The following is a 27365-nucleotide window of genomic DNA, read 5'->3' on the forward strand; positions in this document are numbered from 1 at the left end:
AAATAATTGATTGGACTTTCCCATCTCCGGTTCATGTTTCCCTTTGTTTTCCTGCAGACATGTCACAAGATTCTCCTCGTAGAAATTTTAGGAGGGAGCATCAAAATCATTTAACGTCTTCTTCTCATTGTCCCGTTCCTTCAACACATTTAAACTAATGTTGACAGGTTTAAATAAGCGTGGTGACGCATCTGTTGGTGGGCTTTGAATATTTCTAGAGATTATTTATTGATAAACAAAGTCCCAAACCATTAAAGATCTTGTCTATCAAATGCAGCTGAAAGAATCAAACTCCTCTTCGTTTGGCATATTATTATGCACATCAATTAACTATTTGCATGTTTGTCACCGTATATAGATGCAAGGATAAAGATCACACAGCATCATGTTTGGGGGTTACAATATTGGACACGATCTAACCAACTTCGATTAAGTAAATACTGAACGGGGTTATTTACAACCACAACTCGAGACTTGAAATTGCTGCCATACAAAGTTTTTCTAGTTGCAGTGATTTTTTCATTTCGAGTAAGATATTTGGATACGTTGAACCAACTGTACTATATAGATATAGATCCTTTCTGATCAAAACAATACAAATAGAACTAGAAACAGACAATGTTTAATATTCTGAAAACAAAGCTCACAGCTATATATGGAACAAAACATTGATCTGGTTAAACAACCAGTAGGCAGATCAAGTACCTATTCAATCAAAGACCATACACGTGGCATCTTGTTGATCCAGAAGCCATACCACTATTCTTTGTTGTTGTACTATCAGATATATAATCCATATGTAACACAATGGGCTCATGTCATTACAGAACTGATCCTGCAATTATAGTAAACAAACAGAAAGTCTAAATTAATCAAACGGAGCTTGAATAAATAAATAATGTAAATAATAATAATATTATCAATGAGAAATCCAACAATGCCTGCTAAACATCTCATTTGTCACATATATAAATTGTCATCTGTGGTCTCTCCGAAATTTCACAGGTTCACAGATTTCTTCTCTGGTCTCAGTAGGAATCTGATCAGTCATGGCCATTCCGGGGACTGCCATCAGACTGCACCATTCCTTTCCTCAAGGTCTCCCTTCTTCGAGGCTTAACCATGGAGCGCAAAAAAAGGTTGGCCTATACAACCTGATCCTTGCTCCTGTAAATTTTTATAGACTCAGATCCTAAATACCACTGTTTTTCTAAGTAAAAGGTCTACAATAATTATTTCTGATGTCCAAGTTCGTTATGTAATGCAGTTCTGCTTAAATGCTGTTGCTACTAATCCAAATGGTGAAGAACGGAAGATGATAAGGAAAGAGAGTGATGGATGGAAGATTGATTACTCAGGAGAAAAGGCGCCAACTCCTTTACTGGATACCATAAATTATCCGATCCATATGAAGAATCTTTCTACCAAGGTACGTGATTAAGAATTAAAGTAATTTTGTGTATTTATAGTTCTCTATAACTTCATACTAAAAATTCTGCTGTCTACTAGGACCTTGAACAATTAGCAGCAGAGCTAAGATCAGATATCGTACACACTGTGTCAAAGATAGGCGGACATCTAAGTGCAAGCTTGGGAGTGGTGGACTTAACCGTTGCTCTCCACCATGTATTTGACACTCCTGAAGATAGAATCATATGGGATGTTGGTCATCAGGTAAGAAATTCTATTTTCTAAGAATCTTTTTATTTTCTTTGACAAATCCAGTTGTTAAATATCTGCAGAGACTTGGTTTGTCTAGGACTCTAGGTAAATTTCATCTGCATCACACCAACTTTTAATTAAATTGCAGGCATACCCGCATAAAATTTTGACAGGGAGGAGGTCTAAAATGCATACCATTAGAAAGAGTTCAGGACTAGCAGGATTCCCCAAAAGGGATGAAAGTGTTTACGATTCTTTTGGTGCAGGGCATAGTTCTACAAGCATTTCGGCTGGTCTAGGTACATATTTCTGATTTTGTTCCTTTTGACACAAACTAAGTAAATAGCTTGATGTAGGAGCTAAGGATAGGAAACAGAAAGTGAATTTTTTGATATGGAAACATTAACAGGTATGTCAGTAGGCCGAGATCTTCTTGGGAAGAACAACAATGTTATTGCAGTAATAGGAGATGGAGCCATGACAGCAGGACAAGCCTATGAGGCCATGAACAATGCAGGCTTCCTTGATTCTAACCTGATTGTTGTACTGAATGACAACAAGCAAGTTTCCTTACCCACAGCCACTCTTGATGGTCCTGCGACTCCTGTTGGAGCCCTCAGTAGCGCGTTGAGCAAGCTCCAAGCAAGCACCAAATTCCGTAAACTTCGTGAAGCTGCAAAAGTAAGCCTCGGATATTTTCTTGCACATAATATTCCCAAGTATTAACAGACTTCTTACCAAATATTTATACCTGTAGGGAATAACAAAGCAAATTGGACCGCAAGCTCATGAAGTTGCAGCAAAAGTAGATGAGTATGCCAGGGGTATGCTTAGCGCTCCTGGATCTACTCTCTTTGAGGAACTTGGATTATATTACATTGGACCTGTTGATGGCCACAATCTCGATGATCTAGTCACTATTTTTGAAAAGGTAAAATCAATGCCTGCACCAGGGCCAGTTCTAATTCATATTGTAACAGAGAAGGGTAAAGGTTATCCTCCTGCTGAGGGTGCAGCTGATAAGATGCATGGTAAAACACACATAAACCATTTCTAATTTTATAATTTAGCATCACACAATTGAATTGAAGTTTTCATATTTAACTCCTAATTTTCTCGATGTAGGGGTCGTGCAGTTTGACCCAGCAACAGGGAAGCAATCTAAGCCTAAATCCTCTACACTTTCGTATACTCAGTACTTTGCCGAAGCACTGATAAAAGAAGCTGAAGTAGATGATAAGATTGTCGCAATCCACGCAGCAATGGGCGGTGGAACTGGGTTGAACTATTTTCAGAAAAGGTTTCCAGAACGTTGTTTCGATGTGGGTATTGCAGAGCAGCATGCTGTCACATTTGCAGCAGGTTTAGCTACAGAGGGTCTCAAGCCATTCTGTGCAATCTATTCATCATTTTTGCAACGAGGCTATGATCAGGTAAAAATATATCATTGTTGATTGACAAAATATAATAAACCATCAAAACTTCTTCAAAAGATTTTCAAGCTAATATATTACAAAAATATGAAAGGTGGTACATGATGTGGATCTTCAAAAGTTGCCTGTTCGCTTCGCAATGGACCGAGCAGGTTTAGTCGGAGCAGACGGACCTACACATTGCGGAGCATTTGACATTGCATACATGGCTTGTTTGCCTAATATGGTTGTAATGGCTCCATCTGATGAATCAGAGCTGATACACATGGTTGCTACAGCAGCAGCCATTGATGATAGACCAAGCTGCTTCAGGTTTCCTAGGGGCAACGGAATTGGATCAGTTCTTCCTCACAATGGCAAAGGAATACCAGTTGAGGTCAGAATTAGCAGTATTCTAACATATTGTAACGGAAAGGCTAGCAAATCAGCTTGTTATTCAATTATTACATTGTTCTTAACATATATATATTTATCCTGAATATCAATATAATGCATTTGCAGATTGGAAAAGGAAGAATACTGATGGAAGGCACTAGAATTGCAATTCTGGGATATGGCTCTATTGTTCAAAATTGTCTGGAAGCTGCAAAGTTGCTCAAAGAGCAAAACATTTCTATAACAGTGGCTGATGCAAGGTTCTGCAAGCCATTGGATGGTGAACTAATTAGGAGTTTGGCCCGAGAGCATGAAATATTAATTACTGCAGAAGAAGGTTCCATTGGGGGTTTCGGTTCTCATGTATCCCATTTTCTTAGCCTGAATGGTATTCTGGATGGACCCCTTAAGGTAACGTAGTTTTTAGTTCAAGTCTTTTGTGTCTCTTTAGATATTAGTTAACTTGTTCATTTACTGATGCACATAAGTATTACTTGCAGTTGAGATCAATGGTCCTTCCCGATAGATATATAGACCATGGATCACCTAAAGATCAAATGGATGAAGCTGGCCTATCTTCCAGGCATATCTGCGGAACTGTCTTATCACTGCTGGGAAAGCCCAAAGAGGCTTTCGTATTTCAATAAGTTTACACCATAAACTATGTATGATCTACCTTGTCTCAGCTGTGTATCCAGGAAAGCTAGTTCATGAAGATGCCACCTGAGACATAAATATTTACGTCACTCTCTCACTGAAATAATTTAGCAAGATTTAGTTGGCGTCAAGCACAATTTTATCTTCCTTCTGTAATGTAACATAATTATATTTAATCTCGTTTGAAAGATACATCTTAAGCATTATAGAAAGACACAAATTTAGCATCTGATACTTTAATGTAAAACCAATGAGAGCCTGGGGAAAAAAACATAATTACTATGATTGGCACAATAACAGTTGCAGTTGCTACAAGTAGAGATAGGATTGTGCCACTATAATATTGTTTACATCACTGTTATTGTAAAACTCAGATGTCTTTACAGAAACTTCTATTTTTCTAAGAGTAGATGGAGATAGGATATGCGTGCATCTTACGCTCCCAGGACCCTGCAGTCGCCAGAACACTAAAATATATTACACGTCTTTGGTTTGGTTTCATCCATACATGCACAGCACAACTAGGAGGTGCCTAATATGTAATGTGAAATTAAACAAGTCAAAAACAGAATGCTAGGCAGTATCAGTAATCGTAGTATTAGTAATCTACTAATCTTGCATTAGGCCATGCATTGCAAATAGTAATGTTACACGATTACATATCAATATCACGATACGCTCTTACTTCTTTTTCATAACAAAATATATAGAATTCGAGTTTTACTCAGAAGCATGTGTTAAAATCCTGCAAAACTAACAGACATGACCTCTGATAATTTTGAAAAAATTATATAATTTTAATTACCATATAAACCTTTCAAAGGAAAAAAAAAATGTATAATGCGGCTATCTTATTATACATGCGAATAAATGGAAAAAGAAAAGGTATAACTCCTACGTGATGTATGCAATGAGTGTATATAAATAGCGCATATTTTGATCACCACAAAAGGTTAAGAATTACATTTTGCTCTAGATCATTTTAAAAAAATTAACTACCACCAAAACGTATATCCATTTCCAGCTTCACCTCCCTCCTTTGCTTCCCTCTTCTTTCCATCCCCCATCTCACAGGTTCATGTCTAGGGGCTGGGGAGAGAAAGAACAGGGCCTGTTTTTCGACCTTCCACATTTTATTTAGATCATCATCTTTTTAGCAAACTCATCATTATTTTCTTCAATCAGACCTACAGAAGACAGCAATGGACCCTGAGGAAGGTATATAAAAATATTCATTATCCTGTTTAGACTTTTTCTGTTTTGGTACCTTACATATTTGACAAGGCAATAAATTTTATTAGTATGCTAATGAGGAATGAGGGCTCGAACACATGAATCTTTGGCCATGGAATGGGGAAAGGAACTCAAACGGATCCTCCTTATTTTGGAAACTATAACTTTTAACCTACAATAATGTCTTGTTTCTTTCAACATTACAGTACAGAACCATAACAAACCAGAGAAGGCACTGGCGGAAAACGATGAAAAACAAGGAGAAATGATGACAAATGACAGTGATGTTGAAGATCCCTCTCCAAAAGTACTAAAGACTCCTATGTCAGGTTCGGAATCTGAAAACAGTTTGGACGATAAATTGCCAGAGAATGAAGATGCATTTGTAACTGCTTTAACATCACCATTGCCATCCCCCTCTAGTGGTAACAATAACAACAATATTCCTATCAATATTCATGGTGTGGTGCAGCTGAAGAGCATGTTTGATAATATAAAGAAGAAGTCTGTGAAAAGAATATCTTCAGTTTCATTCATAAATTATTGTGAACAATCGAGGAACAGTATTAGATGGAGGCTTGGCAAAAGCCAAGCATCTGAGGATTCTGCCGATTGGATGGTGCCAAAGCCATCTTGGAGGAATTTCACTCTCCAGGAGCTTGAGGCTGCCACTAAGAAATTTAGCCCTGGTATGAATCAAATTATTTTAATCATCTGTTCTATTTGTTAACCACTTTCACATCACAAAATGAGTATCTCTTTTGATTATTGTTTCGATACTATTCAATTAATCCTTTTGCACCAAAAGTTCATAGTGCACAAATATGAAGCATTTTTCATAACATATTTTACTTCATTTTTTGCATTAACAAGGGTCGTACCTAGTGCACAATAACGCATCAGAAGGATCGGGAAAAGATCCCGATTCCCTTTTTTCATCAACGAAATTGTTACCCATCAATTAGGTTTCACAAATATACAGATAATGATGCTCAATGACATGCCCTGTTAGTTTCATCAATTTATTGATTGGAATGTGATATCAAACACCCAACACTCACAAAGTATAAGGAAACGTATTTTTTTAGTCTAAATTAAATAAACTAGTAGGGCTAAACTCTTGACAAAACATACTAATTAACTGATTCTACTGACCTGCCAACAACAAGCCTTCGGAACATCCTTTAATGTCATGTCTACCTCCGAGGCTTCGACAACACAAGAAACGACATCCAAACCGATGATTTTTTGTGGGAATTTTAGTATTAAGTTCTTGATATGTTTAATGTGATGGTCTAATGCAGTCTTCCTCTCTTACAAGTTGATCAACAGCAACTGATCTTTTTCCCTCATTAACGTGGTACAGCTAATTTAATTGGGAAAGGCGGTCATGCAGAAGTGTATAAAGGCTGCTTAGCAGATGGTCAAATTGTCGCAGTGAAGAGGATAACAAAGAAGGAGAAGAAAGATGAAGACAGGGTTAAAGAGTTTCTTAGCGAGCTGGGGATAATTGCTCATATCAACCACCCAAATGCTGCTAAGTTAATCGGGTTTGGGACTGATAATGGTTTATTCCTTGTTCTCCAATTTGCTCCTAATGGCAGCCTTGCGTCTTTACTACATGGTTTGTTCGTTTGATCCACTATTTACTATAGGAAACACCTAAAATAATTTAACACATATGGCCTCAAGTAATGAAAATACAATTTGTAATCCAGGAGATTCAGCAAAGAGCTTGGATTGGAACATAAGGTTTAAGGTGGCACTTGGGATAGCTGATGGTTTGAAGTATCTGCATTGTGACTGTCAGAGGCGGATAATACATAGGGACATCACCGCCTCAAATATACTGTTATCGGAAGATTATGAACCTGAGGTTGCTCTCTGTTGTGACTAATTATTAAGTGCTACACAAGGAACTGATTTGATGTTTGTGTTCTTGTTCTTCTGGTAAATCTACATAATTTTTCTAAGAATCGTAATGATGCGTAGATATCGGATTTCGGGCTAGCAAAATGGCTTCCAGAGAAATGGCTTCATCATGCAGTGTCACCAATCGAGGGTACTTTCGGGTATTAGAATATCCTTTTTAGGGTAATTTTTCTTGAAGCTTTACCTAGATAATGTGGAGCATATGTTTATGTCTTGTTTTGGCTTCAGATATATGGCCCCTGAATATTTCATGCATGGAATCGTTCATGAACAGACTGATGTGTTTGCATTTGGAGTTATATTACTAGAGCTCATAACAGGGCGTCGTGCAGTTGACTCTAGACGACAAAGCCTTGTGAAGTGGGTATGTTTTATTAATTCCTTTAATGTTCTTTCTTTTAGGTATAGCTTCAGTCCGAGTTTCCAAAATCAAATTTGAGCTAACTCGGGGATTTATGCACTAGTAGCAGAAGTAAATTCTTCTTATCTTGTTGTTTAGGCAAAACCATTTATGGAGAACAACAATGTAAAAGAACTAGCAGATCCTCGATTAGGTGATAAATATGACAGCACTGAAATGAGACGGGCAATATCAGCAGCCTCCATGTGTGTTGATCATTTACCTGATATGCGTCCAAATATGAGCTCGGTAATTTTGCTCAAACTAATCTGCTCTGGCGCTATCTACTTGAGGAAATGGCTTACAGCCTAGCCTACTATCTTTTTTTCTCAAAATTATTTATCTTTATGATACATTGAGTTGTGTAGGTTCTTAAACTACTGAGAGGTGAGAGTGATGAAGAAGATATCGAACAACAAAATTCCAGAAGAGGGAAATCAGTAACTGTAAATGCTATGAACACAGAAGGATATAATTCAACGGCTTACCTCAAGGATCTTGATCGTCATAAAGAACTTGTCATGGAGTAATTATTGAAGCCTCCAATAAGTAAATTCCTTGTTAGAGAGCGGATGAAGACATTTATCCTGTTTCTTTCATTCTGTCTCCTTGTTTAGAGTTGTTCTTCAGCCCCCTTTTCTTGTTTACTATATAAGATTAATCCGATTCTGTGAATAGGGGAGAAAGGAAGGATAGGGGAGGCACTTACACACAGCCAGAAAACAAAATGGGCTGCAATGGAATTGTATCTCTATGAATCTAGTCTACATCATGTGTATGTCGTTTTGCTAGTTTACATGTATAATTATGCAAATGAATGACAGAAATCTGGTTTTGCAGCAAATAATTTTCAGTTTTCTCTGGCAAGCTTGTTCACTTCAATTTTGAGTACCATAGAGAACTGGTTGTGTTCAACACGTCCTTCTTATAGCCGCACTTTAAGGCCTTTAATTCCGTTTGTCATTTTCTTTCTACGTTTTAAATTAATCAAATCAAACAGTTTTGACTCGTAAAATCTACTGGATTTACACGATAATCGCCCCCCTGAATCAATTTAGAAGGAGGGCCAAAAAATCCCAAAGTAGAAGCAGTGAAAATGTTGTACCATGCGCATCCAATACCAAGCCGCGAAGCAGTAGGGCCAAGCCAATAAGATGTGAAATCACAGATTATCTCCTCAAAATTCTAGAGATACCAAATTGGTTGCCAAAAGAGTTACAAAATGCAGGAAATCAAACTCCATGCCTCTCACATGCGAAGCGAGCACTCTACCATATGAGCTACACCCCTTACATATTTCTAAAGATTACATATTTTCTATTTTTCAGTTGGAAAGCTACCCCCAACTCTTCTGAGTAATGAATTGTTGTTTGATCCAAGCAAGTCTGAGCAAGTGAAGGTAAACAAATCACCACAAAATGTTAGCGGTGCCAGAAAATTGTGGTCGGTAGGACTAAATCGAATAAAATTTTAAATGGAGACATTTTTTCCGAATATTCACTACCTAGAAATATATTAGTATTTTGGTCAACAAAGTTCATCAAATAATTGAGCTCTTATGCAATATTTTGATATGCATTAACCAGAAAGGCGGGATGTTCGTGAATGTAAAGTTTTTTGAAGGCAAAGAAATATATCAAATATATAGCCGAATGCAGTCCGCAGAAAAGAAGTTGCTGCTACATGTCTAGTTGACTTGGCTATTAAACTATAAATTTTGAAAATCTTTGAAGCTGCCCAAGTAATGGACCAAGTGAACCAATGCTAACGGTGTTTGGCTAGAGCAAAAATGCTGCAAGTAAAATATGAAAAATACAATATACTATTTGTTGTATAAATTGTAAAAAGAGAGTTCTTTATTTAAAAATAAAGACTTAATTGCACTGTTCATATCTAAAAATTAATTTTTTTTGCACGGGAGGGGCTAAATTTTTATTTGCCCCAATTTGATGGCTAATTTTTTTTTAAACAACCAGCGTAATGGCTCCGGACTCTTTCCGTTAGTTCTGCTGTTAAATTATAACGGGAGGAAGGGTAAAAGGGATATTCAGTTCCTATCTCAAGGATTTTAAACCTTAAATCTCATCTATCTTGATTGTAATTGATGGCTATGAAGTGCTATTGTGACAAATGGGTTGTGGAAAGGACTGCTAGGACCCAAATCAATGCGGGTAGGAGATTTTTGGGGTGTGTAGATGGTTACAATGGTTGTGGTTTCTTCATGTGGGTAGATGCTCCATTTGTCAATCGTAGTTTGGGTGTGATTAATGGGCTGTTGAGGAGGATTCGTGACAATGAAGAACAAGAGTGCTCGAACAAGAAAAGGTTGAAGTTGATGGAAGAAGAAGTAGCAATGTGGAAGAAGGAAACAAGAAAGTGGAAGCTTATTAGTTTAGTTCTAGCTCTTTTATTGTTTGTGTTTTGGTGTAAAAGAAATGGTCATGTGGACCTTGAACATGATATGTAGATGAATTCTGATTGATGTTTGTAATGTACTCTATAATTTGGTGGTTAATTTTAAGATAATGCTCAATTCCTTGATCTTGAATGTTGACTTGTTAATAGAAAATGAAGTCATAAAATAACTCATAAAATTAAAAAGCCAATTAGACACAAATGACAAATCATTGCATAAATCAAGTCATACAAATTGTCAATGTCATTACAACACTCATAATGTACCAAAAAATGGTTGACACTACCATTGATTAACATGATTAAGTTGCCAAAGTATAGCTTAAGAAAGTTAACCCGTTTTGCTGCCTAACAAAATCAATTTCTACACTGAAATACAGAAATGGCAATGGTTTCAAATCTTCCATGGTGCCTTATTAGCACCAACTTGTGACTTCTGAGCCTTTTTAGAACCTTGTTTAGAAGTTGTACCACCAACTTAACTAGTGCCCTTTTTGGCCCTTCTTGCAGCCTCCAAACCTTTAAGGGTGATTACCTCTTTCTGCTGAGCTTGACCAGATTTACCCCCTTTTTGCAATTTGTTTGGATTTACTCTTACATTTGATTGTTGTTGGTCCTGACAAATTCTGGCTCTTGACCATGTCCAAATTGTTCCTCCTGCCCAAACTGATCCTGGCCTTGGTCTTGTTGCTGTCTCTGGGCTTGTCCACTTTGTTGTTCTTGGGCTTGTCCACTTTGTTGCTCTTAGGCTTGTCCACTATCTTGATCCTGGCCCTCTACATTTTGGTTGACATAGGCCTGCTCAGATTGGTGCTCCTGGGACTGGCCATCTTGGGCCTCATTTAGTACTGATTTCTGGATATATAATACACATTCAACCAACACAAATTAATGCAATCAATATACATACTAGGCCCACAAAATAGCATACATACTTGGCCCACAAAATAGCATACATACTAGACCCACTAAATAAATATAGATACAAGCCTTTATACCTTGACTTTACAATTTCTGGCATTATGGACTTCTTTTTCACATTTTCCACACCTTACTTTAGTCTTTCCCACCTTCAATTGGATCCCTTCTGCTTCAGCTTTTTTCACTTCATCAGATTTCTATATGGTACCAAAATAAACACCATAGTTATATATGTAGACTTACTACCTCTTTCATTTTAGCCATTCATAATATTTAGGTGACACCTAACATGTAACAAGCATTAAAAGGGTAGTTAGTTTGGTGCATTAATGATAGAAACCCTAGTTATAATATTTAGACTTACTACCTCTTTAATTTTAGTCATATGCAAGTTGAATTCCCATTTAGTACTTGCCCTAGCAGCCTTCCACATCAACTGTCTTAATGCAACACCTTTAAATTCCTTACGCAAATTCTGATAAAGATGCATTACACAGAATCCGTGTTCAGCATGAGGCACAACTGCTTCAAGTGCATTTATCAATCCCTAATTATAATAAGAGAATATAAAGGTTAGGCATGCATGATTCTTTCCTATAAAGGTTAGGCATGCATGAAATATCAACAAACAAAAACTAGATGAACTAAGAATACCTTCTGTATGTCTGAGATAAAGGTCCACTCTCTCTCAATCAAAATTCTTATGTCTTGACATAAGAATTGTAGAAACCAAGTCCATGAATCTGTGTTTTCAGCCTCCACTACACACCAAGCAATTGGATATATACCTTCATTAGCATCCACACCAACAGCTGCTAGAAGTTGACCACAAAAAAGGTCCCTTCAAATGGCAACCATCAAGGCCCACCAATTTTCTACAGTTCTCAGTAAATGCCTTCTTAAGGGGCCCTAAACAGACATAAAGTCTCATGAACCTACCCCTATCTGCCCCTGGTTCAGTGTGATGCCCTCAATCTCGGGGTTAGGAAATGAGGATCCATATACCTTTAAACTATGAACAAGTAAGCATAAACCCCGATTAACTACTAACAGGATCAAACAGGATAAAATTTGAGACAAGATTACAACTACCAACCATAATATATAAATTACCCAAAATAAAACCAAATTTACATAATCGATTCCGACTTGGAACCGACAGATAACCCATTATATATTTACAACTTTCTGGTAAGCGCTTGCTCACACATAACATTTACTACTTGCTCTGGCATCTGGAACCCTACAACACGGTAGGGACCACCAGGTACACTCTTATGAGCAGTGCGCCTAAGCCTGGACATCCTCTTGCTTAACTGTCATGGTTAGATGAAAGCAAAAACATATGAGTATAAAACTCAACAAGTAACTATATAACAGTTCTACGATACAAAATCCATAATAGACCATAACTATTTTCAGGGCATTCTACTTTAACATCTCTAGGTGGCATATTTCTGTCTTTGGGCTATGAAAGGGTTATGAAGAAAGGCTTTGGGATTTCAGGAAACAAAGCTCAAGACAGGGTGAAAGCCGACATTCATCACAAATTATTAACAGGATCTCAAATGATCTTTCAAATGGAAAGCGAGAATCTATTCATCTTTAGGAATCAATTATATGATTGATAATATTATAAGAATTAGGGTTCACAAACTGTATGCTAATCAATATCACAATCAACTCTTTTCAAAACATTATAAGCCATTTAATTTTCAAAGAATCAATTACTGAATAAGGAATTCGATTCCTCTTTAAATAATATAGAACCCTTGATTGGACTACCTTAACTTTCAATTCATAATAATACGGGTGATCAGCCCGTACCGACCTCCATCTGGTCATTAAGGTACCTATGGCATAATTTCAACCTTAAATCGGACTAGCCCCGCTAGCCTCTTATATGACTAGACTAGTCCCACTAGTCTCTTACGTCTCAAATCCAATCCATCAAGAATTCGTTTGGAAAACCTTGTGTTGGAAAAGAAAGGTTTTACTAAATTCATTTTATCATTACCGAGAATATGAAATCATTCAGACTCTTTCAAGTTGAAACTCATTCTAAAGTTCAATTTCAAGAATTCAAAGATTGTGAATGAATCAAAGATAAGCAAAGTTCAATGCTAGGAATTTTGATCAAATGATTACAAGGTATACAGTTTAGGGAATCAAACGGTTTCAAGGATCATTATAGATATGATCACAAAGGGATGAAGGATTATCACGCAAGGGGGTCCATAAAGGTTCTTATAGGGTTTACAAGAGTTCAAGGTATTAATAAGTGATCAGGATAAAAAAAGGGTACTAAAAGGTTGAACAATAATCTTATCAATAACAGGTTCACAAGGACAATGACAGGGCACCTCAAGAATCAATAATAGGTGTACAAACGCTATAAAAGTTCAATACTCTATCATGGCATGAACAATATCCTCTCTATAACAATTTACACAAGTAGAGTTACTTGCCTGAATTCGCTTTCCTGTTTCACAAAGGTTGAACTACTGCCACCTAATACACTTTTCCCTTTCCTAGCCTGAATGCCCTCACGCTCCGAATCTACAATCCAAAAATCAAAACCTTAATTAGATTCCCACTCGACGTTCCCAGAACACTTAACAATTCCCTTTATCGCAATACCCTAAAAGTATATATACTCAATTATAAACACACAACACGTTTATACCAAAGCCCGTTTACTTTAACCAAATAGACTTCGAAACACGCATTACGATGCAAATATGACATATAGCATTTAATCCTTGTATTTCAAACTCTATAGTTGAGTTATCATATCACTTATCTAACCTTATATCAAGACGACTCAATCCTTCCTTTTTCATCATTTAATTCGAACCAAAACAAACAAATAAATCACGTATCTCTTAGAAATTTCACATGCAATCACTTAGAAAGGTAATGGAATCAAATCAATCACTTTTATACCTATACTCCATTCGGCTATAACCACAAAACACAACCCAAGAATCAAACATTAACATGCAAGCATCAAAATTACATATAAACTTGAGATCAAGTCACCACTCATTCTTTTAAGTCATCTTTAACCTAAACACTTACATGCATAGCTCTATCTTGACATACATTTACTATTTCGTTCAAAACCAAGTCGAAATTACATCGACAATCCATTAAACACATAAATCAACTTAATTCCTTAAGAACAAGCAAGAACACTCAAAATTTCCAATAATCAAGACATGCATGCATCATTTGGGATTCTTGAACCACAACTCCATCTATTTATTCAATAATCTCTACAATCAATCAACATAAACCATTTACATCATAAAAATCAACTTAATGATCAAGAACCACTCAGTTTCAAACAAAACAACACATGCAACTTTTAATTCGATTCTTTGTACCATGAACTAATCAAATTTCTCAATATTATCCAAGAACAAACATTTACAACCATTCAACAAGAATCAACTTAATAACTTTTGAAATCACAAATCCCATTTGGTTTTCAACTAAAACACCACTTGCAAACATCGAAAATAGGTTTATGAATACGATAGCTCAGTTATTACATCATCACTCACCAGCGGTTCACCGGAGTTCATCACCGGTGACGGTGGTTTCACAGTGGTGCCCCCATTCGGGGGTTTCCAACCTTAAAACCTCCGATTAACTTTCAAAAACTTAGCAACACACGCATGCAAGGCTCAATCTTCACAGAAATTTACAGAAATTGCAAGCAATCATTCGAAGGAAATAAAGACTCGACACTCGGCTCAAAATCGAGCCCATCGCACATACACACACTCGCATACAAGCACAAATACACACATGCATATGATTTAAAGTATATATCTAGGATGAGCATGAAGTTTCATGGATGAATCCATAGAAATCAATGAGAGAAGAGGATTGTACCCAAAGAAAATAAGAGAGAGAGAGAGAGAGAGAGCTTCGGGAGTTTGAGAGAGAAAAGAGAGAAATGAGAGAAAGTGAGGAAAGAGAGAGAGTGAGGCCGGGTGAAAGAAAAGAAAGGGGGAGGGGAGGGAGTATATATATTAGTTTGGAAATGGTAGTATAGTCATTATACCATACTTTAATTTTTCTTTTCTCTTTTCTCTTATTTTCAATCTAAAAATGAATTTAATCAAGAAGTAACTCTTTCAGAAAAGATGGGAATGAAACGAATAATAATTTTAGAGCGTAGATCTCGAAATTAGCTTTTCAGCCATATTTTTAAAATAATTTTTGAGCGAACGGTTGGTTTAATACGGATTTTACAAGATTATGCTCAAAATAACATTTTAACTCCATAAAATCATTTTAAAATGCACCAATCATGAAATAAATCCGTCCATCATTTTTAGAAAGTCTCTAGGACTATTTTGAAGATAAAAAAACAAATTTCACGCCTTGACCTTATTCGAATAATTTTATAAAAATGTATAAAGGTTCAATAAACCTCATTTTAAATCAAATAAATCCCTTAAATCATTTTAATAATCAACAGATCACGTAATTATGCATACAGACAAGCAAACACATATATTCACACATCACAACTCATATCTGATCACAAAATTTCCCTTTTTTATTATTATTCCCCTTTTTCGCGTAACGGGTTGCGTTCTGCTTGACGACCCGACGCTGAGCGTTTCTATTATGCTTCACAATTAATTATCTTTAACAACTGACACGTCACTAGAATATAATACTTACTTAAACATTCCATTTCACATATCAACACATAGTTCATATTTAAACACTTTAACCCTTTTTAGGACGGGTTTCGTTCTACCTGACGGCCTGACAACACAGCTTATTCCCTAAGCTGACTCATCAAACTGGAACACATCATTTTACGTTCCCAGTTGCTAATATACATTAAGGACAATTAACCAACAAAATTATTTAATCCCTTTATTAAATCACATAAATTGTAATTACAACACAAAATCATACTTTATTCTCTTAATTATGTCACGAAATTCCCACGAAATTCCCAGTCGTTACAATTTACCCCTTTAAAAGGATTATGTCCCTTGAATCTAGCCTAAGAAAATATATGGGGATACTTTTCTTGTATTTCACTTTCTAATTCCCAAGTTAACTCTTCCACTAATGGATTTCTCCACAACACTCTAACTAGAGGTACAACTTTATTTCTAAGTGTCCTCTCTTTTCGATCTAAGATTCGAACTGGTTGTTCCACATAAGACAAATATGGTTAAATTTCCACTGGTTCCGATTTAATCACATGGCTTGCATCAACATTATATTTCTTTAGAAGAGATACGTGGAACACATTGTGAAGATGTTGCATCTGCGGAGGTAGCGCTAATTCATAAGCCACCTTTCCAACTTGTCGTAGTACTTCAAATGGTCCAATATACCTAGGACTCAACTTCCCTTTCTTTCCAAATCTAGATAAACCTTTCCAGGGAAATATTTTTAACAATACTTTGTCTCCAAGCTCGAATTGCATATCTTTTCGTTCTCGATTCGTGTACTTCGTTTGTCGATCTTGAGCAACAATTAATCTTTTTCGAATCATTTCCACCTTTTCTTTCGTTTGTTGAACTAGCTCTGGGCCAATTAATTTGCGCTTACCAACTTCGTCCCAATATGTAGGGGATCTACATTTTCTCCCATACAACGCTTCATAAGGCGGCATGCCAATACTCGCGTGATAACTGTTGTTGTAGGAAAACTCAATCAATGGCAAATGTTCATCCCAATTTCCTTTGAAATCTATTACACAGGTTCGCAACATATCCTCGATCGTCTGAATTGTCCTTTCACTTTGTCCGTCAGTTTACGGATGATATGGCGTACTCATTTTCAGCTTAGTTCCCAAATGATCATGAAATTGTCGTCAAAATCTCGAGTTAAACCTCAGGTCTCTATCAGACGATAGATACTGGAACTCCGTGACGCATCACAATCTTGTTCAAATACAATTTGACCAACTTTTCTAATGAAAATCTTTCATTTATCGGCAAGAAATGCGTTGATTTCGTCAATAAATCGATTACTACCCAAATCGCATCATGATTAGACTTGGTCTTTGGTAATCCTACCACGAAATCCATCGCGATATGTTCCCATTTTCATTGTGGTATGTCCAGTGGTTGAAGCAATCCACTTGGTCTCTGATGTTCTGCTTTTACTCTTTGACACGTATACCACTTACTTATCCATTCCGCGATTTCCTTTTTCATGTTTGGCCACCAATAACTCTCTTTTAAATCCTTGTACATTTTCGTACTTCCAGGGTGAATTGAAAATCTCGAGTTATGTGCTTATGCAAAATCTCGTGCTTTATCTCCACAACGTTAGGTATCCAAATACGTGAGTTAACATGATATATTCCTCTTTCATCCTTTTGAGCTTTAATTTCCTCTCCTGACAACTTATCTTTCTCGCGGTTCATCACTTGCTCTTGACAACATCGAATCTTTTCCAAAATTTCAGGTTAAAATGACATAGAATACATTGCTTCACCTCCAAATTCTGGAGTCTGCACCTCTATTTCCATCTTTTCAAAATCCTTGATCAATTCCTCTGACGAAGTTAACATATTCAATCTTTCCATGCGACTTAAAGCATCTGCTACCACATTCGCCCTTCCAGGATGATAATTTATTGCACAGTCATAATCTTTGATCAATTTTAACCATCTTCTTTATCTCATATTCAACTCCTTTTGAGTGAAAATATACTTTAAACTCTTATGATCTGTATAGATCTCGCACTTTTCCCCATACAAATAATGTCTCCAAATTTTAAGGGCAAACACAATTACTGCCAATTCCAAATCATGTGTGGGATACTTCTGTTCATGCAGCTTTAGTTGCCTTGACGCATACGCTATTACTTTCCCGTGTTACATTAATACACATCCAAGTCCTTTATACGAAGCGTCTCTAAAGATCACAAACCCTCCTTTCTCATCTAGTAACACTAACACTGGGGAGGTTACCATTCTCTTCTTCAATTCTTGAAAGCTTTCCTCTCACTTATCCGTCCATACAAACTTCTCGTTCTTTCTTATTAACTTAGTCAATGAAACAACAATTTTAGAGAAATCTTGCACAAACCTTCTATAATATCCGGCTAATCCCAGAAAACTTCTGATCTCCGTAGGAGTCTTGGATCTTTCCCAATTCATCATACCTTCTATCTTGGCTGGATCTACTTTGATTCCTTCTTTATTGACTACATGTCCAAGAAACTGTACTTCCTTTAGCCAAAACTCACACTTTGAAAACTTGGCATATAACTTTTCTTTTCTCAAGATTTCTAAGGAAATCTTCAAATGCTCCATATGATCTTCCTCCGTCTTGGAATATATCAATATATCATCGATAAACACTATAACGAACTTATCCAAATATTGATTGAACACTCTTTTCATAAGATCCATAAATGTCGCTGGCGCGTTCGTCAAACCAAATGCCATTACCAAAAACTCGTAGTGTCCATATCTCATTCGAAACGTCGTCTTGGGTATATCTTCCGCTTTAATCTTTAGCTGATGATACCCAGATCTTAAATCAATCTTGGAGAAACATGTAGCTCCTTTTAACTGATCAAACAAGTCATCGATTCGCGGTAGAGGGTACTTATTCTTAATCATCAACTTATTCAATTCATGATAATAAATGCACAACCTCATACTTCCATATTCTTCTTTACAAACAACACCGGTGCACCCCACGAGGATACACTCGGGCGTATCACTCCTTTATCCAACAATTCTTGCAACTGCGCTGCTAATTCCTTCATCTCGACTGGCGCCATACGATAAGGAGCTTTCGATACTGGTTCCATTCCCGGAGCCAAATCAATTGTGAACTCAATCTCTCTGTTTGAAGGTAGTCCAGGTAATTCATCTGGAAACACATCAGGAAAATCTCTTACTACCGGAATATCTTCAATCCTTACGGATTCTCTCTCTACATCCTTGACATGAGTCAAATAAGCTTCGCATCCTTGACATAACAATTTCCTCGTCTAAATAGCCGTTAGAAATTTATTCTCTTGTCTTTTTCCTTTGAATATCACTTCGATACTATCTTTGGTATTTAACTTCACCTTCTTGCTCTTTGTTGGTGAGACTGCGTAGCTGAATAAACAGTTACGTGACAACTCAACACAATAACAACACTAGAACATGACAAGTTAATAATACTGCGTCTACACAAGAAATCAGGGTGAATGAAGACAAGGCAAATACAAATAATCAAAAGATTAGAAGAAGGCTTGAAGTCTGTTTACAGGTCACTGAAAGAAGTTCATTAATATGTTCATGCCTCAGTAAAGAATAAAGATTAAAGACTTTCAGAATTTCAGAAATGTTGAAGATTCAGTGTATAAGTGCTACCAGAAGATCTCAGTGTAATAGCATTGATTGAAGATAGATAGTGTATGAAGCATAGAAATCTGAAGAATTGAAGACATGGTATAGACAGAGGTTAAAGAAGACAATTGCAGTCTTGAAGCTATACTCACTGACAAGAGTTCAAGATTGTAGTAGCAATGAAGACGTTGTCTACAGTACCAGAAAGTATTCCAGTGAAAGTACATTTGTTTATTGACAGTTAGTGTTAGAAGCAATGGATATTCAACCAATCTGTATCAACTCAAAATCACAAGGCAAATTGAATCAGGTTCTCTCAATGCTAGTTATTTGTGAACCAGACCAGTGCACCAAACATTAGTATACAAGAAGGGATTTTAATTCAGTTATAAAAGAAAGTGTTGATACAGTGAAGAATGGCAAAATAGGAGCAAAATATTCTAAGGCAGAAGACTCTTCACTCTGGTCGCCATAGAAGTGTAAGGACCACTACTAGTAATCTTTGTGGTCTCCATAGAGAATTCCTCTAAGGCACCACAGTGGTCGCCATAGAGAATTCCTCTAAGGCAACAAAGTGGTCGCCATAGAGAATTCCTCTAAGGCACCACAGTGGTCGCCATAGATAATCACTCTAAGGCACCAGTGGTCGCCATAGAGCATCTACTGGTCGCCACAGAGCAATACAGATGTTGTTCGCCATAGAGCATCTACTGGTTGCCATAAAGCAACACAGATGCTGGTCGCCATAGAAGAGAAGCCAAGGAATTATACTGGTCTCCATAGAACACTTGGTTGATTTTCCAGTGAATTATACATCAACAGTTCAAGGATATTTGTGGACACAAAGCTGCCACATGTCCAAAGGAATTGAAAGTCTACACAGAGAAGCATAATATATAACAATAAAAATGATTATTGTTAATCAGTTATGTTCATCTTCTCTCTCACGGAAGGTGATGAAAACAAGAAATAAAGAGAACATAGAGAAGCTCAGCACATTGATATCCGTTTAACTTCTTACCGGAGAAACGTTATAATGCCCGATTTAACTCTTGTATATTCATAGGGGTATTATAATCGTTACCCGGTAATTAAATCATTAGACAAACAAAAGCTAGATCATTGTATAGGATTTAATTTGTTGATCTTTGTAGAAGCTAGGAACTTTGTTGTTCTTAGATTGTAGCCGGTTAATTTATTTACCGGAGTGTAGCAACACCCCTCGCGGATTTATATAAGAATATATACTTCCCCGAATATCTCCTCATTTTATATTCCCAAATGTTATTCCTCTCAAGAACACGAAACCACTAACCGAGCACTAAATCTATATCTGCTAAAGATTCGAAAGAATTTTTAATTTAGTGATTATCGAATTTAAACTCCCCTTCTACGATAATTCGGGACCTAACAATTGGTATCAGAGCTTGTTGATCGATATACTGATCAGATCCGGTGTGTCAGCCCAAACAGTCAAGTTCTCATATTTTCAGAATTTTCAGTTTTCAAAAATTATCAACACTTGAGATTTTTGAATTTTAAATAATTTGGACTTAGCCATAATTTTTATTTCTGATTTATTATTTTTCCATAAAATTTAAAATTCTTAAATTTAAATTTTTCTTAAATAATAATTTACATTTTATTTAATTTTTAAGAAAATTCAAAATTCTTGAAAATTAGATTTTACGTAAATATTTATTTTTGATTAATTTATTTTCTAAGAAAATAAAAATATTGGAAATTTAAATTTCTCTTAAATATTAAATTAAGGGCACTCAAAGTATTGGTAGACTCAAGATTCCTCCGGGCGTTAAATATGATTTTAATCTTTTGAAAAAAACGAAGACCATGTGCTATTCAAACGAAAAATTCCCGAATACGAAAATTGAAGATAATGGTTTTCTCACTCCAATGAAAATGATTTCAAGACATACAGACGAAAATTGTGGAACTTTCTCAAAGGCTTACTCCATAGGATACCACTGGGTTTTCAGACGCAGGAAATGAATGAAATTTCTACAGGTGCAACTTTTTTGGAGATTTTAAGACAACTCTATGATTCTAGATTATACAGTCACATAGTGGTTTGTACCAATGCTATATTTATCCGGGAATCAATGAGATCATACAGGCAGGAATTGTGGAGGTCAGAGAGAATAGTGGGGACATATAAACATCTCAGTCACAGGTAGTAAAGTTGGAACCTCGGGACAGAATGTAAGAGTTATTGATAGCTGAATCAGAAGAAGCTCAGGTAGAAGTACTTAGGCACTGGACATCAGGGCAGTGTTTCACTTGTCAGGGAAGTTTAGTCGCATCAGATTCACAAGGAGTACATAAGCTATATCCAAGGATCAAGCCTATCTATTCTGAAGCAGAGATTCTTACAGATTCAGTTCAAGAGGTGGTTACAGACTGAGGTTGGGACATAAACAAGATTTGATAGCTACAGGTTTGACAAGCAATATGCGTCAAGTAACTATCAGGGGTTTTTCTACAACAGAACAAGAAGATTGACAAACAAAGATAAGTAGGGATTCAGTTGAAGAGTTGAGACAAAGGTGGAATATTTTCTTAGGGAAGCAGCCAGTCAAAACTTATAGTGCACGGGAAAGAGTTGGGATGGATCAGATGACGAGAATCATGAATATCTTGCTTTCATAGCAATCTCTGAAGATGATCCAACTCACATATCTCAGGTTTCAATTTCTTAGTGTTCTCAATATTCAATGCATGATAAGATCTTAGTGTTTAAATATTTAACACTCTCACAAGCATGATAACATCACATATAGATAATGCTGAACTAGTTCACTAGATTATTTTCTGGTAACTAGGATTGATGTTTAACTTGTGCATGTTACTTTAGATGATCTTAAATATTTGTTGAATATTTGTTGAACATGATTAATTGCTTTAGTGAGGTATATATTTTTCCAGCATATAAGACCTTGGTTTATGCTTATCTTCTGTATCCTATTACAATATGATTTATTATAAATTCTGAATTGTTTGTTAAGATGTATTAATTTAAAATTGGATTGAGATAACTAGATGAGATTTATCAACATGATTGTTAATTCTTTTTGTTCCATATCATGCATGTCTTGCTTAATTCTTATGTGTAATGTTCCTGAATGAATGTCATGTATTCTTAATACAATGCTTGCTTAATTGTAGAAAACATGTTTAGGATCACAATAGGGCAAAGGCTGCTAGTCCTCATTATGTAAGGCTGGAACCATTTATCCCCTAGCCTAAGACAAATCTGTCAAGGGTATTTAAATGGAGAAAATGATCAGTTAAAGATAAGAATTAGCATGATAAGGTTGCAGCTATTGTTATCTCTGCTTATAGTAAAATCTCTAATCCATCTGGACTCAAACTGATAAGTTGGGTACCAAGAACTGTTAATACATTTGTAAGTGCATGACATAATAGGTTAATTGATTCATATGTATTCTTGGTAATTCATACTCAAGGCATATGATCAAAAAAAGAGCCTCACAATCAAATGTGATTGACAAAAGCTATTCCGTCAATAATCTTTGGAGATGACATCAAAGGTTTTCATTACGGGACAAGCTATGCAGAAAAGGGATGCCATCATGGACTCAACAATTGCTATCATTGATAACAATTAATTATTGGAATCATTGATAATAATTGAAGCAACTTCCTTGATGGAGAAAATTGTCAATTCAAAGAAGGATTAGTGTCTCATCTGAAGCAGGAAGGTTGAGAAGCTTGCTCTTCTTAGAGTAAGGAAAGGGAATGCTCATGGCTAGACTGGAATCTCAGAAAAGGTGAAGTCAGTGGTTTCTACTATAAAGCTTCATCTGACAGAAGTTTAGCTATGGCATTAGAAGCTCTCACCCTTGAACATCAACTCAAGAAACTCTTTTATAAAAAAGGTTAGTGAGAGGAACTGCCTTATCTGAAATTCAAAAGGATGATAAATGTGAGGCATGTCAAGAAGAGAAGTCAAAGACAACATCACATCAAAGTAAAGATATACCTCAGTGATGGTGGTTGACTACTCTTATCAAAGAAAGTTATTGTTCGTGTGTTCTCAAGACAAGACATCACAGATGGTGATTGATCATATCAAAGAAGATCAAACTAGAAGCAACTGTAGAGACATATTCAGCAATGGGAGCTCCGTGTCAGAATGGATTGGTATAAAGGAAGAACCAGAACTTGATTAAAGCTACAAGGGAAATATCAAGATAATCAAGACTTTCTAAATACCAAAGGGCTGGAGTAGTCAAAACAGTTTGCAACAAGTAAGATCAAGCCTTGATCAGGATGTATACATGGAGACAACAAATGAGTTAATGGCCAACAGAAGCAAACACTGGATAACCTGAAAGTGTTTGGAGAGAATGTTCTATAGAAACAAACAATGAAATGTTTTCAGTTGTTTGAAGATCTTGGCATTTGCAGCTAAGACTTGTTAGGATATTTTTCATTGCTACTTAGTGGAGTTTACAACCTACAGGGCATTTTTGGTTGATCAACAGAAGGTGATAGACAGTCAAAGTGCACAGTTCAACTACTCCATGCTCCAAGCTGTTAAAGGAGAAATTAATGGTATTGATGATTCATATCCAAGCAGTGGAATGGCAGTGTATAAAACAACTCATTACTTCAATGAAGCCAGTCAGCAAGGGTAAGGATTTTCAGGAAATCCCAGCAACAGCTTAGGGGGAGCAAAAGAAGGATCAACTAGTCAAAAACAACACCACATTGAAAATCAGAGGACACTAAAGAACATATCTGCTGAGATAAAGGGCTTGATGTCAATATTATTCCCAGAGTCTAGTTCTTAAGTGATCCAGATGGTGGAGTAATGATTAGCAGGGCTACTGAGTATGAATGATTATTTCTCTAATTTTCTATCTGAAGAAGAAACTAAGAAAGTTACAGAAGCTCTGATAGATCCGGATTGATTGGGTGATTGCAAAGCAAAATGAGCTCAATCAGTCAGCAAGCATATTATAGGGAAGCTGGTATCCAAACCAAATGATAATATTGTAATTGGTACAAGGATGACCAGAAGTCAAAACTGGATGACAATAACATTGTTACGAGGGACAAGGCCAAACTGGATGCTAGGTTATTATCAGGAAGCAGTATCTAACAGATAGCACCAGTGACGAGACTTTAGGATATTACGACATATCAGGCACCTGATGCACATTACACTTGGAATTGGACTCTGTAGATGTGTACAAGTGCACTCCTAGTTGGTGAGTCAAAAGAGGAAGTCAATGCACCACAGTTCAAGGACTTTACAGTTGTAGATCTATTGGACTATGCATATCTCTTCTTCACAATCTCACTTCAGGTTGGTATGAATTAGTATACTACTCAAGAAATCGTCAAGGACATGGTATGACACTCTAACTGAAGTACAGTTTAATATGAACTAGTAGAGTCGTCATATTAATAACTCTCTTTATCACTAGGCACAAACATATTAAGTTATATGTGAAGTGATATCATGATAATGTTATATGTTGGTCTACTAACAAAAACTTGTACAAGATTATTTGCTAAGTAATTGCAGAGTAGGTATGGAGGAGCGTGTTGAAAAGGTTGCAATTTTTTTTGGGATTACTTTAAGCAAGCCATTAGAATAATTCTTTTAGGAGCTCAAGCAAGCCAAAAGAATAATTCTTTTAGGAGCACAAGTAAACCAAAAGAATGATGGCAATAAAAGTAAGTTAAGGATCTTTTGAAGATGCAAAATTTGGAAGATTCTGAACATGCCAAGACTACTTACCAACAGAAACCACTAAAGCTTGATCAGTGCAATTCAGGTATAATGACAAGCTATAGAGATATGACGAGCTCACTCTTTTACTCAAATGCTAATAGACAACATGTAATGTTCTCAAGATGCCAATGTGCAAGGTTCCAAGTGGATCCTAGAGAATCCAATCTTATAGCTATTAACAAGATTATTAGATATCTTAAGCGACTATCAACTCTTGGAGTAAAGTACCCTAAAGATATTATGCTTAACATGTTTGGCTATATAGATACAGATTATGCAGGTTGTAAGAAAGACAGGTGAAAGGCATATGTTAGAGCCTATTTGTATATTCGAGGATTTAACTCAACTCAAATAAGAATATAATAAGTAAATAGTGGATCTACCGTCAAAGAGATCTCACAAAGTAACATATGTCAAAGGATTCAGAAACAAGGTTCATCTACAGACTTGATGAATTAATTCACTGGAAGAAGTTCAAGAAATTGTTCAAGCCTCAGTGATATAAATCAAGATTGTGGATTTAATCCAGTCACAGAGATCTTGTCAGGGTATCAGAGAATTACAGGGATTTAATCTGAAGAAAATCAAGTATCAAAGTCAAGACATGAAGAAACGTCATGGAAGTTAGTCACTCATGAACCAGACAGTACATCGAGTGTCAACATTGAAGTGGTGGAATTGATTCATAATTGACAATGATTTTCAGAAGATTTTCAGAAGAATGGTTGATGTTCAAGATTAGTATTAATTCTCTATTAATTAATTAAGTCATATAGTTTAATTAAGAAAATAAATTATATCTGCAAAGATTAATTTATTGATTAATTGAATTAATTGATTAATTAATTCTGAATTAATATTAAGAATTTTCAGAATTATAATTGGATTAAAATCTGTTTTAATTCAGCAAGACAATTAAAATTGAACTAGCGTGACAATCTGGATTGTCATACCGATTGTCATGCCAGGTCATTTCAATTGTCTCACCGAAAGTTTTACTAGAAGGAGATAGTCTTGCTAGTTCAGTTTGATAGTCTTGCTAGTTCAACAGATAGTCTTGCCGAAAGTCATACTAGCTTAAACTGATTGTCATACCAAAAGTTCTACTGGTTCAGCAGATTGTCTTGCTAGTTCAACCGATTGTCATTCCAGTTCAAGTGATTCTGTTGATTGAATTAAAAAGACAGAAGCAGCAGAAGACACAATTATCCAACAAAACACAAGTCAACCAACCAAGAACAAAAAGAAAAGAAGCAGACAATATTTCATTTTCATCTGCAAACTTCAAGATCATCATTTCTTGTTTTAAAGTTAAATCCAAACAACTAGAAATCATTCTCTTGTTCTTGTGTAACTATCTAGCGGATCAAAATCCCTAGAACTTAATCTCAAATTGCGTTTAGCATTTGATTCTTTCATTGCAAAAATAGAAAAAGTTCATGTCGAATTTATTCTAGATTTGTGATAATTAATTTGAGATTAATTTCTTGTAATCGATACCGTTGTTGTAACACCTTTCAAGTTTAATAATATTCTTATTTAACTTGAATTTTGTTTCAATTTTTTATTCCGCACTAAATTCGATTATTCGGTATTGTTTGTATTCAACCCCCCCCCCCTTCTACAAACACATTGGGACCTAACAATTGGTATCAGAGCCTTCTAATTAACGAACAAATCAAGATCCTAGACTTTTATGATTTTTCAACTCCTTGAATTTTTATTTATTCAAAAATTCACAATGACTTCACAAAAAGTTGGAACCTTTAAAATTCCACTATTTGATAAAGAAAATTATATTATGTGGAAGAAGAAGATGCTCTTGTTTTTTATAAGTTGCAAATCCCAAATATCTGAACTTGTTAAAGAAGGGTCCAAAAACTCCGATGGTTTTTGAACTAGAGGTGATAGTAGATGATGTTGTGATTACCAAAACTAGAACCTATCCAAATGAGCCTGAGGATTTTTCTCCTGCTGAAAAAGAAGAAGCCTCATTGGATGCCAGCCTTCAGTTAATTTTAGTTGATTCCCTCGATCCCTTGATGAACAGACATGTGATGAACTGTAAAAATTCCAAACACATCTGGGAAACTATTGAGGTGATTAATGAAGGTACATAGGAAGTTAGGGAGAACAAGTTGGAGATCCTAACCTCTGAGTATGAACATTTTAAATCCAATCCAGGAGAAGGAATTACTGAAGTAT

At 36.0% G+C, this 27365-nt stretch overlaps 2 protein-coding genes across 2 annotated transcripts; both read left to right on the forward strand.

Annotated features, from left to right (window-relative positions):
* Positions 1–981: 981 nt before the first annotated feature.
* LOC141712706 (1-deoxy-D-xylulose-5-phosphate synthase 2, chloroplastic-like) lies at positions 982–4303 on the forward strand. Its single transcript, XM_074515749.1, has 10 exons — positions 982–1139; positions 1268–1429; positions 1510–1674; positions 1811–1961; positions 2072–2343; positions 2420–2693; positions 2788–3095; positions 3190–3471; positions 3597–3881; positions 3971–4303. Exons 1-10 carry the CDS (start codon positions 1050–1052, stop codon positions 4115–4117), a joined length of 2136 nt encoding a protein of 711 aa, XP_074371850.1. The 5' UTR covers positions 982–1049; the 3' UTR covers positions 4118–4303.
* An 809-nt stretch (positions 4304–5112) lies between these two features.
* LOC141710865 (receptor-like cytosolic serine/threonine-protein kinase RBK1) lies at positions 5113–8414 on the forward strand. Its single transcript, XM_074513375.1, has 8 exons — positions 5113–5345; positions 5567–6049; positions 6727–6984; positions 7079–7236; positions 7353–7432; positions 7521–7656; positions 7792–7941; positions 8061–8414. The coding sequence occupies exons 1-8, from the start codon at positions 5330–5332 to the stop codon at positions 8220–8222; spliced, it is 1443 nt and encodes a 480-aa protein (XP_074369476.1). The 5' UTR covers positions 5113–5329; the 3' UTR covers positions 8223–8414.
* Positions 8415–27365: the final 18951 nt, after the last annotated feature.

Source organism: Apium graveolens, chromosome 3, assembly GCF_009905375.1.
Source record: "Apium graveolens cultivar Ventura chromosome 3, ASM990537v1, whole genome shotgun sequence".
NCBI classification, from domain to species: domain Eukaryota; kingdom Viridiplantae; phylum Streptophyta; class Magnoliopsida; order Apiales; family Apiaceae; genus Apium; species Apium graveolens.